The sequence below is a fragment of the Adiantum capillus-veneris genome, chromosome 16 (genome assembly GCF_014529385.1).
Source record: "Adiantum capillus-veneris isolate H3 chromosome 16, ASM1452938v2, whole genome shotgun sequence".
NCBI lineage: Eukaryota > Viridiplantae > Streptophyta > Polypodiopsida > Polypodiales > Pteridaceae > Adiantum > Adiantum capillus-veneris.
Window position 1 is genome coordinate 110,269,182 of NC_140946.1, and position 15,746 is coordinate 110,284,927.

The following is a 15,746-nucleotide window of genomic DNA, read 5'->3' on the forward strand; positions in this document are numbered from 1 at the left end:
ACCAAGGGAGATTCTCTGGACGCTTATTGCGAGAGGTTTTGGAGCTTTTTTCTACCAGTCTCTTCATTTAAGGTGGTCTCATTTAAAGAACAGATCGAGCGGTTTTGTTGCGAACTTCCTACAGAGATCGGAGACTATTGCTTGGAACAAAAGTCAAATTCTATTCAAGAATTGATAAGTCATGCGAAACGGGGTTTTGCGATACATTCGGGAAATTTGACTTACCCCACTGATGAGATCTTGACTTAGAGAACCCAACAAACTTCTAATGAAAGTAGAAAGAGAAAGAGTTCCCAAGAAAAGAAAGACAAGGATTCACAACCTCGGGTCACTCTTTGAGAGAGGGCCAACTACATCAAAGGGGAAGTGTTTTGGATGCGGGAAACGTGGGCACGTCTCCGCGAAGTGCCCTAAAAAGGCACAACAAGAACAGAATGAAGACAGGCCAAAGAGTTCAAGAGCAATTGAAGAACGTGGCAGAAAGGCAAGATGAAAGCAGGACAAGTTCCAGATTACATGGGTACTGACCCAAGCACGATTGATGAAAGTACAGAACTTTGCCGAGCTTGGGGCAAAGTGAAAGATCAAGAAGCCCTGATTTTCTTTGATGGAGAAGCCAAGGCCAACTTCATTTCACCTGAATTGGTAGCACGGCTTGAGATTACACATGATCGTATGGGACCACAAGTAGAGGCAGTTCTACCGGCACCCGGACGGGACATAGCCATTACACCTGTCATTGGCAAACTTCGGTTGCATTGTCAGGGGTATTTGGGGCACGAGGACTTTTACATAATGCCCTTGGAAGGTTGTGATGTCCTCCTTGGAGTCCCTTGGTACCATAAGAACAACGCCGTGGTCGATTATCGGGCGAAGAAAGCGACATTGACAAATGAAAAGGGCCGAAAAATTGTCTGTCCCTATTGAAATTGGCTTCGGCCGTTTCGAAATTAATGAAATCCAGTCTGTTTGTTTACTCTATCTATTTGAAAGAGTTAAATGATGAACACGGGACGAATATGTTTGAACTTGATAAAGAACGCCAAGATTTTCTCCACACTCATGCCGATTGCTTTTCTGAGGGCCTGCCAGGCGAGTTGCCACCATCTCGTCTTGAGGATCATACTTTTGATCTGATACCTAGAAGCACACCACCGAACTGGCCACCTTACCGTGTGAGCCGGGTCCAGAATGAAGAGATTTTGAAACAAGTGAAAGACCTCTTGGAAAAGGGTCTTATCCAGCCAAGTACATCACCCTACTGCTCTCTAGTGTTGTTGGTTTTAAAGAAAGACGAATCTTGGAGAATGTGCATTGATTATAGAGCTCTCAATAAAATCGCCATCAAGAACAGATTTCCGATTCCAAGGATCGATGATATTCTTGACAGATTATAGGGATCCTCTTGTTTTAGCAGGATTGATTTGAAAAGCGGATATCATCAGATCCGAATCACACCGGGAGATGTCTACATGACAGCTTTTCAGACGAGCTTCGGTTTATATGAATTTTTGGTGATGCCTTTTGGCCTTACCAATGCTCCAACGACTTTTAACCGAATGATGGATAGAATTTTCAGAGAGTACAGATCTTTCTTGGCACTTTCTTTGATGACATTAGAGTCTTCTGCAAGGATGAGGCAAAACATAGACAACATCTGCTACAGGTCTTTCAGGCATTGCGAGATCACAACTTATTAATCAATGCCAAGAAGAGTGACTTTTTCTTACCGGAGATACACTTTTTGGGACACATCGTCTCAGCAGTAGGAGTACAAATGGACCCGGCCAAGATTGAGACTATACGTGATTGGCCCGATTTGAAGAATGTTCATGAAGTAAGAAGCTTTTTCGGCTTATGTTCTTACTACCAGCTGTTCATTAGAAAATTTGCAGAAGTTGATTCCCCTTTGCATATTTTGACACAGAAAGGAGTCCCTTTCTCGTGGGGACCCACAAAGGTGACTGCCTTTCAAACTTTGAAAGAGAAATTGACTACATGACCATTTTTGACTTTGTCTGACTTGCAAAAGTCATTCAAAGTATATTGTGATGCTTGTGGTCGTAGTCTTGGTGCGGTCTTAATGCAAGAAGGCCATGTCATTGCCTATGAGAGCAGATTGTTTTCAAGGTCGGAATTGACAGCACAGATTTATTAGAAAGAGCTTTTGGCGGTTATCCATGCTCTTACTCAGTGTCAACATTACCTACTCGGAGCCAATTTTACGGTCTTCACTGATCATCAGAGTTTACGCTACTTCTTCTCACAGAAGCAACTTTCGGAAAAGCAGGTGCGGTGGGCTATCATCTTGTCACGGTTTCACTCCAGATTGTCCATGTACAGGGACATAAGAACTTAGTGGTAGATGCTTTGTCTCGGAAGCTATTAGTCTTGGCTATTTCCGCGATTCATCGTAGAAGCTTCGAGAATATGGTCGAATGTATTCACACGAATACAGAATGGGGAGGTAGTAGCGGGATATTCCATACGGGATGGCTACTTGATGAAGAAAACGATGTTGTGTGTTACACAACCGTTGAGGGAAAAGGTTCTAGCTGAATGCCATTGTCCACTATTTATGGGTCACCGCGGCATTTACACCACCTTGAAAGGTGTGGAGCGTTACTTCTTTTGGCCGAGACTCAAGAAGGACGTGGACGATTTTGTACGTAGTTGCTTGGTATGCCAGAAGGTCAAGTTTGACACGCATAAGGTACATGGATTGTTACAGCCTTTACTCATTCCCACCCGTCCCTGGGAAAGTATTGCTATGGATTTCATTTTTTATCTCCCGAAGACACAGAGTGGGCACGATGGTATCTGGACTGTTATTGATAGATTTAACAAACAAGCTCATTTCATTCCAGTGAAGAAAACAGTCAAGCCGGATCATTTAGCGACACTGTTCATTGCCCAGATATTTAGATTACATGGCATGCCCGAGACAATAGTCTCTGACAGAGATCCCCGATTCACGAGTTTGTTTTGGAAGGCTATTTGGGAGAACATTGGCACACGCTTGCAGTTCTCGTCATCTTTCCACTCGCAGACAGATGGGCAATCTGAGATTGCAAATTCAGTCTATTGAAGTCTTACATTTCTGATCAGAAGACTCAATGGGAAAAGTTTTTGCCTTTGGTGGAATTTGCCTACAATAACACGATCCACTCTTCGACGGGGAAGGCGCCATTTGAGATTATTGAAGGTGCTACGAAGGTTCCACCCTTTCTAAGCACAAAAGATAAGATTTTTGAAGCCGACCAATACACGAGGGACTTGGACACTGCTTTTGCCAAGATCTGGGAGACTTTAGCGAAATCTCAGGAAAGACACAGGAAGGCAGCAGATCGACACCGTCGCGATTTGAAATTAAAGGAAGACAATTGGGTGCTCTTACGTTTTGAGAAGGCACGCTTGAGAAAGAAAAAGGAAAAGGAGCGACTTTTTCCAAAGCTTAGCATGAGATACTATGGACCTTCCCAGATAAAAGAAAAGATAAATGATGTCTCTTTTAGATTAAAGTTGCCCGATACTTGGAGAATTCACAATGCTTTTCATGTGAGTCTCTTGAAGCCTTTTAAAGGCGATGTGCTCGATGATGGGGAGCCAGATGAGCAACCCGAAGTGGAGGAAAGCGAGGAGATACTCGTTCCAGAACAGATATTGGCACATAAAGAAAGAAAGATTAAAGGTAATGTGATTAGGCAGTTCTTGGTTAAATTCAAGAACTATCCTGCATTGGATGCAAAGTGGATGGAGGAGGAGGACCTAGCAGATACTCCTAGGATTGTGGAACTTTACCTTGAAGCATTCGGTTTAGCATAGTCTCCTCCGATAGAACCCCGATTTCAGCATGGGTGAATCTAGTGCAGCGGGTTTGCACAAGAGGGGAGTTGCTCCGCTCCTTTGTCAACAGATTACCCGAATTTTTGATATAGAGTGATTGATGTCCCTTTGGGTTTCAAGGATACTACTGGGCTGACAGTATTTTACTGTATGACTTTATGAACTAGAATTCCCGAAAATGAAAATGATGTTGATTGATTTGTACTTTACTTATTTGAGTGTAGGAACTAAAAGACGAACTGATTGCAGCATTTCGGTCTCATGAATCTCTATAGACACGATTGCAATATGGGTTAGTTGATCGGGCATTTGTGAGGTCCCGATTGAATCTAGATGCGATTACTAAATACGTTGCCAATTAATCATGGTCTGAGATTTGGAATGAGTTTGAATGTGATTTGTCATGTGATGTCCTGTGATGTGACTGTCGATTGGTACATGTGCTAGATGTGTTGTCCCTAGTGTGTCGGTACTAACAATCAGTGTCTGCTAAGACAGTTTATGGCCTCTGTCTATTTTGTAGGCGTAATCGAGGGTGATTACAATGCTTTCAAGAGGGGGATATGTCACAAATTGATGACGTGGCAGGCTTCTAGACACACACACACACACAGTGGTCGTGGCAAAAATGCCACATGGCAGCAGTACGAAGCCCCGTATAATGCGCTGGCAGGCTGACGTGGCGAACGGTACGGAATTCCGAAAATTGCGGCGCAAAACGCGCGACATGCTGACGTGGCAGCGTACGGATTTCCAAAAATTACGCAAGCTGATTTTTATGGCAGCTTTTGGGCAAATTGCTTTTGAGTTTAGAGTTTTTTGGGGCTTTGCTTTTGGGAATCCCTTGTACTTATAAATAAGCGAGCAGGGTCTCACTTCTCAAAGCATCTGGACGCAGAGTTTGAGAGTGAGCTATCACAAGACGGGCACCACGTGCCAATAGAAAAGAACAGATTGAACAGACTTTTAGCACTTCATTAACAACTGAACTGAGAGAGAGAGAGAGAGAGAGAGACAACACGCGACACAGAGTGGCAGAATTCCACCCCAAAGAGTATTGGCCCCAAACCTTGGCGCCCCTTTCGGTATTTCTTTATATTGCATCAACACAGTACAAGCCGGTACTCCAGACTCTGCACCTTCGCCAGGAAGCATGCAAGAGAAATCTGCCTCGTCATCAGTTTGCGTGTGTGTGCGGGTCTTGCTTTATTTTAATCCTTTATGTCACTTGGGGCCCCATCGGACGGGGTCCCCATAAGTTGCTAGGACTTCTTCTTCTGTTACTTGTTCTTCTTAGGGTTTAGGCCCCTCGGCCGACATGTGCAAGTTGACTCCATTCTTTAGGGCTTTGACATGTCAGCAGTTTGTTACATCATATACATGAGCACCTACCCGCTCTCTTGTACTCTGAACACAGATTAATACAAAAAGAAATACCGAAAGGGGCGCCAGTCTTTGGGGCCAATGGCACGGAACTACGCCGGGGCCGTGTCAATTTTGTGAATTGTTTTTAATTGAATCTCTGTTGTGTCGCGGTAGAATCTTGGCTTGGGGTGTCCAAGTTTGTTACAGAGAGAGCAACACGTGAGGTGAATACGTGAGGAAGAGAAGAGAGAATTCTTTTTTAAGAGAGGTGAATGGAAAAAGTAAGTGAGAGAGGAGAGAGAGTGCAAAAAAGGTTTGGGTTTTCCCAAATTAAATTGAGGCACATTTTTTCAATCTTGTCCTCACGTGTGGTTTCCATTCTGCTCCACTTCATTGACATAGAGCCAAGCTGCAACTTGTTGGCAACATATTACCTTGAAAATACTTCACGAACTGCAACTTGTTGGCAACATATTGCCTTCTTGAAATACTTCATGAAATTGGCAACATATGTTGCAACTAGGTGCCACTGTGCAAACGGTGTTAAGCTCTCTTGCGCGCGATGGTTGTGCATAACGAACGCTGCGAGAAAGAAGAGAGTATACGCGACCCTGCTGATTACCCTGCACAACCCTAGCCCAGCCCAGCATGTCCTCGATGCTCCTTGTAGCGCCTCATCCTGCATCAAACCTTATGAATTCCTTGCTCGCTATGTAGCAGCAGCAGCCGCAATCTCTAACTCACTCCCCACTCGTTTCGCTACTTCAGCCACAGCCATACCCACCACCATTGCGTAACATGCTCTGCCCACTGTAAGCTCAACCCGCCATTGCATTGCTATTTCCACACCCCTACTTTTGTAGGGAGTTTCTTGAACTATAGTCGTTCCCATTATTCTCCACCTCACGAGTGTTGGTGTCAGTGACCTACACACCTTGCGCTTTGAGCTTATGAGCATGGAATGTCTCTGATGTCATGATGTCAATAGGGAGAGATGGTTTGGACTTTGATAAAATCTACAAGAGGTGCTTAAGTTTTGTTTATTACGGGGTCAGCGGTAAAGGGAAGGGTCATTGAGAATCAACAATAGGTAACTTGCTATTTGAACCACAAAATCATTTATGTTTTTTCACTCAAATATGACTGGTGGATCATCCTTAATAGATTACAAAGCTTTTGGATAGCTTTGAGTTTTGGTCCACTTCATCGTACTTGATAAGCAATGTCTTTAGGTTCAAACAATTAACTTTAACTGGTTCCTTGTGAAGGAGCTTTTAAGGTGAAACAAAGAGAAGTTTTTACAAGAGTATCAATGTGCAGTGTGCATCCAACATACAACAAACACACTCTATATTAACCTCTGGTGCAAACAAAGCTAGCTTACAGCAGCAAATGTGGGAGAGTGGAGGAAATCGTACTTGATAATCAATATCTTTAGATCCTCTACTCTCTCATTTTTGCTGCAAGCTATCTTGTTCGCACCAGAGGTTAACATAGAGTGTGTTTATTGTATATTAGATGCACACTACACATTGATACTTTGGTGGAAACTTTTTTTTCCGAGGAAAAGATCCTTCTATTAGTTAATGAAACTGCCCATAGTGCTACAACCACCTCTTCGAAAGAGGGCTACAACAACCATGATGGGGAGACTCTCCCAATAAAAAAACACCATATGTACAATGAGGCTAAATCAAGAAATGGGAGGAGGGAAAAGCCACACAGGTGGACGGTAGTGCCATCTGAGTACACCCTGGACCATGGTGAAAAAAGGCCCAGGACGCCAGAGTTGTAGGAAAGCCTCTCTGCGCTCCCGCATGCGGTTGGAGCTGCCCTGGAGTCTCTCGAGCTGTCTTCTGAGAGTGTGGATCAGCTCTAGCCAAAGATCGCGAACAGTCTCTGCGGGTGGTACAAGGCGAGCCTCAAAGATGCGGAAGCAGCGTGCCCGCCAGATGAACTAGAGTGTTAGGCCACTGATGAGCTCCCATCACTTCTCTCTCTCACTGCACCACTCCTGTGGAGTTAGCTCTGTGGCAGGTTGGAGCGTAGGTCGCCCCCCTTGCATCACTATCATCCTGCCGGTGGAAGATAGCTCAAATCGAAGTGTCGGGCCCGTGAGAGTGGACCAAGCCACTGCCCGCCAAGTGTATTGTCGAGCCGTGGAAAGAGCAGGCATCAGTCGAAGAACACGAAGCCACATCTGCTATGCCAAAGGACAGTCCCAAAGACAATGACACTGACTCTCCACAAGGTGGTCACAAGCTGCACATGCGGCCGAGAGAGTCGAGACCACTACGCACAAGCCAGCTCCCAACTGTTGTAGCTCTGTGTGCGACCAGCCACTGAAACAAAGTGACTGGCCTTGGCTGTCTGGAGTCCCACAACCTCTCCCAAAAAGCTGCCAAGAACTCAGTTGTGAGACCCTCCTCCTGCCAATGAGGTGTTGCAGCAGGGCGAGCCTCTCTCTGTGCTGCCAGTATGTGACGTCCGAGTTGGACAGTGTACTGAAAGAAAGGGACACATGGGTGGTCTGCAAAAGAGAAAGGGTCCCTCCCAAACCACTCTCCAGGGTCCCACTGTACTCGTGCCAGTGGACAGCGCTCCGAAGCCAACAGTCTCAAATGTCCAGTCTCAAGAGCTGCTGGGTCAGGATCGATGACACAAGTCCTCCCACAGATGCCCGCCACTCAGATCCTCTGAAAACAGCACTCTGCTACTTGCGGGGCCTCTACTGCAACTCGCTGTAAGCGTCCCCCACCTTGTAACTCGAAAAACAGGGAGAGAACAGTCTCTGAGCAAGCCCGAACTGAGATGAGAACCTTCAGTCGCGTGAAGGCTCCCATCCATCTCGGTGCTGCTGGCTCGAGAGGTGTGAGCCACTAAGCTAGTATTGCCTCTGAGATGTCCCGGCACATGCTCCTCTGACAAGCCTGAAAACTGTAACCAATCACCTAAAGAGCGTGCTGGACCTGCTGCCATGGGACCCCAGGAAACATGAGGCCGACTACACACCAAGTGGCTTCTCTGAGTGCTAACCATGGGGTTCCAAACAAGGGGCTGTCGTAGGTGCTCCTCCGTGCAAGTAGGCTGCGGCTGCTCCAGGCCTCGTCTCTCAAGATTGAAGCAAACTCACAGCGAAGCGGTCCTCCAGTCTCCTGCTCAAACCAACTCTGCGCATCTCTGTGAAGATCCATTTGGTCGAAGGTCGCCAGGGGCCTCCTGCCTGAGGCACCCTAGCACAAAGCCGTTGTAGTAAGAACTCCTTCCACGGCTCCTCACGTGGAAGAAGTCCTTTGACGATGAACTTCCCAAGAAGGGCTCTGCTCTGCTATGCTGGGTCTATGATCCCAAGCCCTCCCTGTGAACAAGGAAGAATGATGACCTGCCAAGCCACTTTGACCCGGGCTATTGAGTGTCACGCCCTGACCAAAGGAAGTTCCTGATCAGCCTCTCTACCTGGCTGATACAAGAACTCGAGAAGATCCAGCAAGAAGTGACGTAGCACATAGTCGCCAACAACACCTGGTTGGTCACTACAACTCTGCCAACCAAAGAAAGTCGTGCGGAGCTCCAATGTAACAACTTCCTCCTGAGAGACAGGAGGAGGGGAGCAATCTGCTGCTCGGGAGACAAGTCCAGACCAACCTGACAGCCCAAGTACCGAACTGCAGTCCCTGGGGGAATCCACATGAAACCCTCACCTGGCATTCAGTCCGGCACAGGAGCACTACCAACCGAGAAAGCCACTGTCTTTCTCCAGTTGATCAGTGTGCCAGATGCACAACAGAAGGTCTCTAGAGCCTGCTCACACCTGTGCAGGTTGGCCTCCTGGCCATCCAAGTACAAGGCTGAGTCGTCAACAAACTCAGCGTCCAGTAGCTCATCTCCCCAAATAGGGAGTGCTAATCCCCGTAAACCAACCTGCTGTGACACCAAAAACCTGCTCATCGCCTCAGCATAGAACAGAAAGAGGAAGGGGGCAAGAGGGCAGCTCTGTCTGACCGAACGTGTGAGCATGAAACGATCACCTCTACCTCCTGACAAAAGTACCTGACTGTGCGCCCGTCTGTACAAAGCTGACACCCCTCTGATCCAAGCATCTAAGAATCCTATCTTGCGTAGAGTGCCCTCTAGAAAGTCCCAGTCAACTCTGTCGCTCACAGGCCTTCTCATAATCAAGGAGAAGAATCACCAGATCCTGACTCAGGAGCCGCTCTAGGGCAGAAGCCTCCCAAAAAGCAAAGGTGTGTCAAGGATACTGCGCTCCTTGACAAAACCTGTCTGAGTCCCATGTATAAGGCTCTCTAGAAGTGGCTGGATCCTCAAACTCAGAGCCTTGGCAAGAATCTTGTAGGCTGAGTTGAGGATGGTGATGGGGCGCCACTGTCGAATCTCATCCAAGGAGCCATCCTCCTTGGGAATGAGGTAGATCAGACTCTCACTCATGCTGTCAGGCATCTCTCCTGTGTGCAAGATGTATTGGAAAGCACTACAGAGATCTGGGCCAAGCAAGTCCCAGTACTCCAAAAAAAAACTGGGAGTCCAGCCATCCTCACCTTGACAGCTACCACGGGGGAGTGCACTAAGAGCCGTGTGCAACTCCTCAAGCTGAAGTGGCAGCTCAAGCCTTTGACGCATCTCCTCAATCACAAGGCAAGGCATCTGTGCCCACACCTGCTCCCTGCATGCATCTTGACGCTCTGACTGAGGCTCTACAGACAGTAACTCACGGTAAAAGTGAGTAGCAACTGCATGCATGTCCTCTGGCTCAGAAGCAACTGACTCATCGGGCCTCCTCAACTGACTGACCTTGGTATACGTATGCCGAGGTCCCACTGCCTTGAAGAAAGCACCAGTCACTCTGTCACCCACCTGCGTCCACTGAGATGCCTGTCAATGGAAAGCAAACTCATGGCGCCGCTCCTCTGTGCTAACAAGCTCCTGGCGAGCCTGCTATAACTGCTCCTCCAACCAAGGACTGTTTGGATGTTGCTCCTGCATCCTCTGCAAGGAAGCAACGCCCCGTCTGAGACGCTGCTCCTCCTCTCGCTGCAGCCAGGCAAGCCAAAGACTTCTGGAGAAAAAAACGACTAAGCTGAGCTAGTCCTGAGGCCACTCTGTCAGCAGGAGAATCCTACATGCCCAAGCTCTCTGTCCAAAGAGCCTCCACTCTCTCTCTGAGTGCACAGTCCAGCAATACCCTCTCAGGGATGCGAAGCATCGTGCTCTCCCTCCTCTGCCTATCTGCCACTGTGAGGATCACTGGTGCATGGTCCGAGAAGGAAGTCCCTGCCAGAATGCCAACTGTCCCACCCAAGTCACATAAATGGTCACTAGTGTAGAAGCGATCTATCCGTGATAGATTCACTCCTCCCACTTTGCGGTCCGAGCGAGAGAAGGCCAGACTGTCTGGGGGCCTCACGAAGCTAGAGTGCTCCCATGTTTGTAACTCCTAGGTCTCCCATGTGATGAGAGAACTTTAGGGCCTGTGTCTGAAGCCACTCCAAAACTAAGTCGAGAGTCCACTCAGTCTGGTCCCTGTCGCAAAGGGAAGTGAGAAGCCAACCGCCGAGTCCAAGGCCTCTATCCCACTAGTTGCAAGAAACAAAACATGAACCCTGAAGCAAGCTGCCTCAAGGTTTGGTGAGGAGTCGCCGAGAAAGCGCATAAAGTTGTAGGCAAAGAAGTCCTATCGGTGCCTAATGTCGAAGCTCGTCAGACCACAAGGGACTGCTACAAAGGGAGACGTCTGTACTTGAAGAGGGGTTCGCAAGAAAGGCTTACCCTCCCTCGCTAAGCGACTCGTGGTAAAGGCGCTGCTAAGAGATCTCCTAGTAGCCAAGGATGGCCCTGCCCCTTGGGTCGACTGTGGGACTGGAGCGGGAGAGGGGGGGGGGGGGGGGGGGGGGGGTGAGGGAGCAGAGGGGGAGGGGGATCGGCGAGGAGGAGAGGCGGTGGGAGCAGGAGGCAGGGGGGAGGCTGAAGAGGAGGAGGGAAACTCGGGGGGGGGGGGGGGGGGGGGGGGGGGGGGGGCTGTCGAGGGTGAAGCTGAGGCGGAGGCTAGGGCAGGGACCTCGTCCTGCTGAAGAGGACCGAATCGGTTCCCTATGGGAATTGACTGCTGGTGGGCAGGCGCCTGAGGACCACTCTGACTGCCAGGCTGTCGCTGTGGCCCCTGCCGTCGTCGACCACGAACCTGCTGCCAACCCTCCTCCGCTGGAGCCCCAGGCTCGGAGGGTGGCTCTGCCTGTGTGTTGTGTGTCTCTACCTGCTGCTGCTGGCCAGCCCTTGAAGGTTGGGGCTGGGCCTGAGGTGTAGGTCGGGGCCTCCTCCGTGGACAGGCCTTCGCAAGATGGCCCTTCTGACGACAAATGAAGCACTGATTCGGGAGGCCCGAATACTCCACGCTCTGTCTAAACCAGGCCCCACTCACCCAAGGAAGAAGGATGACCTTCGGGAGAGTGTGGGTGCCCCTAACCAGAGCACGAACTAAGGGAATGCCAGCCGCCTTGGCAGCTACTGAGGCTGCCATGCGAGGTGTCTCTAGGACAGTCCCAATCGCTGAGCCTATCCTGGACAAAAGTGGTAGGTACTCCCTCCGCAAACCAGGAAAGCAAACGGAGATGGGAAGGTCTGCCTCTACCAAAACATCTGAAGCAGGGTCAAAACGATGTCTTCACTGTCGAAAGTGGGCTCGAACTGCTAGGATGGTCAAAGGGCTCATGGCGATGACCTTGGACGCCATCTTGGAGGTCTCAAACTCGATCTGATACTAGCCTCGTCCGAGGAACTGGACGTCCAAGATCTTGCCCACCTCTGCAAGAAGGCGGGCCTGGAGAAGGTCTCTTAGCTCTCCTCTGCTAGGTCCGGTGCCGAGTATCTTGCAAATGACGGAGGTCGCCTGTGAGGCTCGCTTGCTCTGTCGGGTGAAAGAGCAAGTCGGATGGTGGGCTCTGCAGAGTCAGGCGAGGGGGCTTCTGAGGAGTCCCTCTGGGGCGGAGCATGAGCCTCCATTTGTGTTTGCTGCCGTGGAGAAGGGCGAAATGCCGATGACGAGATGTGGCCCTTGACTGGACGAGCACACCGAAAATGTTGACGACTTCAGCTGAGCAAGACCCGGGGGAGGGGGTGGGGGTAGCGAGGCGGAAGAATTAGGAGTGCGAAGCTGGGGCGGCGCGGGCTGAGGCAGCAAGCGCGTAATCGTCTCCCACTGTCTTCTTTACTACTTTGGTGAAACTTCTCTTTGTTTCACCTTAAAAGCTCTTTCGCAAGGAACAACTTAATTGTTTGAATAAGCTCTCATTGGTGGTGTGCTAATTCTGTAAGAACTTTATTGTGTGTCAAATGTGCAACGGGTGCGTACAAGGGCAACTTGCCACGACTATCGAAAAATGATGGCTCTAGACATAGCTCATTAAGAATGATGAAGTGGACCCAACTAAAAGCTATCCAAAAGCTTTGTAATTTATTGAAGATATCCACCAGTCATATTTAGGTGAAAGAACGTAAATGAGTTTGTGGCTCAGATAGCAAACGTACCTTGTGTTGATGCCTGTTAATATAAGGAACTTCAAGGGTTGGACAACCGATCTCTCATTATTGGCAAGACAGTCATCCCATGCTCACAAGCTCAAAGCGCGATGTACAAAAGCACTTCCTTTCTAGCCTTGGTTTGGAGCTGATGCAAATATGGTGGTTGCACACCAATTGCTAAATTGTAAATGAAACTCTCTAAAAGAAATTGGAATTACAACGATAGTAATCTGTTAGAAGCATGTGCGGCCAAAAAAAGCTAACACATGGCGGACTGTTGGAAGTATCCATGTGTGAAAAAAAGCTAGCACTCATGGGAAAGATTGGTCATGTCAACAAGGTGGCTACATCATCGGTTGCACCACATCAATTGGTGAGTACTTACATATAGAGGAGGTAGAAAGGAGGTAGGGGATGATTACTTCACTAAAACCGTAGTTTCCCAAAATGGAAGATTGGAACGCGGAATGGGGAAGGGCAATGGGCATGAAATGCCATTCCATGTTATGAATACTCATGTCCGAAACAGGGAATTGGAAGTTGGAATGGGAACGGGGAATGGAGACCTGAAAATGGCCATTCCTTGTAACTATGCTCAAAACTATGATAGGAATGAGAGAGATATAGGCTGAAATTGGGGCGCTCTAATTGATGGTCGTTCTTGGAGTGGTTGGCCTTTCATGTGAATGCCAGGTGAATGGCTTAAATCCTCTGACAAATTGGCGTTTATGTATTAACAAAGCTTCTTGAACCAATAAAAAGCACATTTAGGGCTAGTTTTATGGGGATTACGTGTTAAGAGTTTGACATCTCTCTGGATTCTTCCATGTGGTCTCAATATCCCCCAGAGACAATTGATAGGGAGTGAGGACTACATTGTGGCTGTGCCTGGGTATTTTTCCCCCCTTCCTTCGTATGCACCCTACTGAGCCCTAGAGGCTCTTGTCCGTCTTACTGTTATTTTCCCCCTGTTTTTGCATGTCGTAGGGGCTGGATGTGGGATCGGGCAGTCTTGGGGTCCTATATGAGGACATGGGGATACCTCCTTTAGGTAAAACACATGCTTGAGGATTCTCAATGGGTAGTGAGTAGTATGGGGATTTCTTGAAAATTGAACAAGCGTGCCAAGTGCATGACATGTATATCTTGGTGTATGTGTGAGATGCCACAAGGTCAAATCAATAGCCAATACAATTTTTTTGTGCACATAATGCTAGCACAGGTGGAATAGTCTTGTGCTCCACTAGAAGAAGGGAGGTTATTAATCTGCTGATAAAAATTTCACATTTTACATTTAACAGGTGTTACGGATGTTTGGTCTTAAAGATCTTCCAGTGTGGTATGAAGCTGGAGCCACTCAGTTTGACTTCGCGGATACAAGAACACTGTTTTTTGTTCAACTCATCTTGATGGGGTATGCCAATTAAGTGGAAGATGTGCCGGTTGGTCTGATGGCTTTCCTGTCCACATGTCCAGCTTTGACTTTTCTTATCAACAGATTTGCAGAGACAAAGAGATACATGGATATTGTTGCCCCTCATTCTCAAGGGAAAGAAGACTCATTCCTGGGCCTGGAGCCAGCACTTCGAGGTCTTGATCCTGGGTATGTGCATGCATGCACATTTTCTGTTTTGGGCTGTTAAAGGATTCTGTTCAGATCGGGTTGGTCTGATTTCTACAATTGGTGCAAGAGTTGCTGAAATTAGGCAGCTGCAAGAACATTTTTAAGGACTTTGATAGCACTACTTTGGTGCAGGGTTGTATTTCTTGGTAGTCACTGGGTGTTTTCATGCATTGGCTCACCAAGCTCTTGAAGTTTTGTTTACGTAATTTCTCAGATACCCTGGAGGACCGTTTTTCAACCCTTCAGGCTTGGCTGTTGACAGGGCAGAACTCAGCATAATGAAAGAGAAAGAGATAAAGAATGGTGGGCCCTACTTGTTCTTCAGGCACTTACAGCAAGTTCAACTCTAGCTTTTGGCACAGGAGTGAGCTTAAAGATTTTTCTGATCTTTGAGATTGTTTGTGCAGGGAGACTTGCCATGGTGGCCATGGTTGGATTTTTTGTCCAGGCATCCGTTACCAAAGTTGGACCAACTGAGAACCTCTTAACACATCTCTCCGATCCCTGGCATCAGACAATAATACAGACCCTAACTAACCACCATTGAACCATTCTTTGCTCAATGCCTGTAATTCCTTGTATCAATCCTTGTATTTGTTAGCAATTCTTTCTGTTTTGTGTCAGCATATGTGCGGTGGTGTCATATAATGGCATGAATTTCTGCAAATGCTGCAGGCTTGTTTGAGAAATATCGTGAGTATTCTAGGTTGCAGTTTAGGCGAGTCCTGATCTATCAGCAAGAAGAGCAATGACACCAGGACTATATGTTTCATGGAATGTGCTCATCTTCTGGCAGAATGTCTTTGTGACTAGATTCTAGCATAGCGATGAGGAAAACATGCATTGGTTGTTAAATTCTAGTGTGTCCTCCAGCAGCATTAGCCATGAAATGTGGAGCGTCAAAATGTCATGGTGGATGCCTGGTCACCTCCTGATTAGCAGGTATTGAGGGTCAAAGTGTGAGGTTTATGAAAAGGGTTTCATCATCTCCCAACTCATTGTTAGGAGTGGATGGGAATATTGAACTGCTGTATCCAATGAATGACACAAGATAGCGATGTGCTTGGTTTCATTCAGAATAGCAATGATTATGATCTGATCACCTGTGATTGGTGTCATGCCTCCATGTGTGGCCGCTTCGTTGCTGTTTGATCAAGCCTAGAGAGTGGAGGCCAACTAGAAAAGGATACCGTTTACATGTGGTTTGATCGAGCATTGCCACCTTTTTTGGAATGCAAAACAATCTCGCCATGAGGTAAGAATGAATGCTAATTGGATACAGCTCTTCAAAGAGGGAGAGTATAATTAAGTCCAAATGGGACCGTATGCTTATTTTGATTGTGTTATTAATCTTAGAGAACATGAGGAAGCTTGCCAT

At 47.7% G+C, this 15,746-nt stretch overlaps 1 protein-coding gene across 1 annotated transcript in view; it reads left to right on the forward strand.

Moving 5' to 3' along the window:
• Positions 1-15,145, forward strand: part of LHCA5 (photosystem I light harvesting complex protein 5) — an 87,447-nt gene extending 72,302 nt beyond the window's left edge. The window contains exons 3-6 of the mRNA XM_086485449.1: positions 14,046-14,158; positions 14,243-14,347; positions 14,583-14,671; positions 14,776-15,145. Coding sequence (XP_086341575.1) covers positions 14,046-14,158; positions 14,243-14,347; positions 14,583-14,671; positions 14,776-14,915 — 447 coding nt within the window. The 3' untranslated portion in view covers positions 14,916-15,145. The remainder of the gene's footprint in view (positions 1-14,045; positions 14,159-14,242; positions 14,348-14,582; positions 14,672-14,775) is intronic.
• Positions 15,146-15,746: the final 601 nt, after the last annotated feature.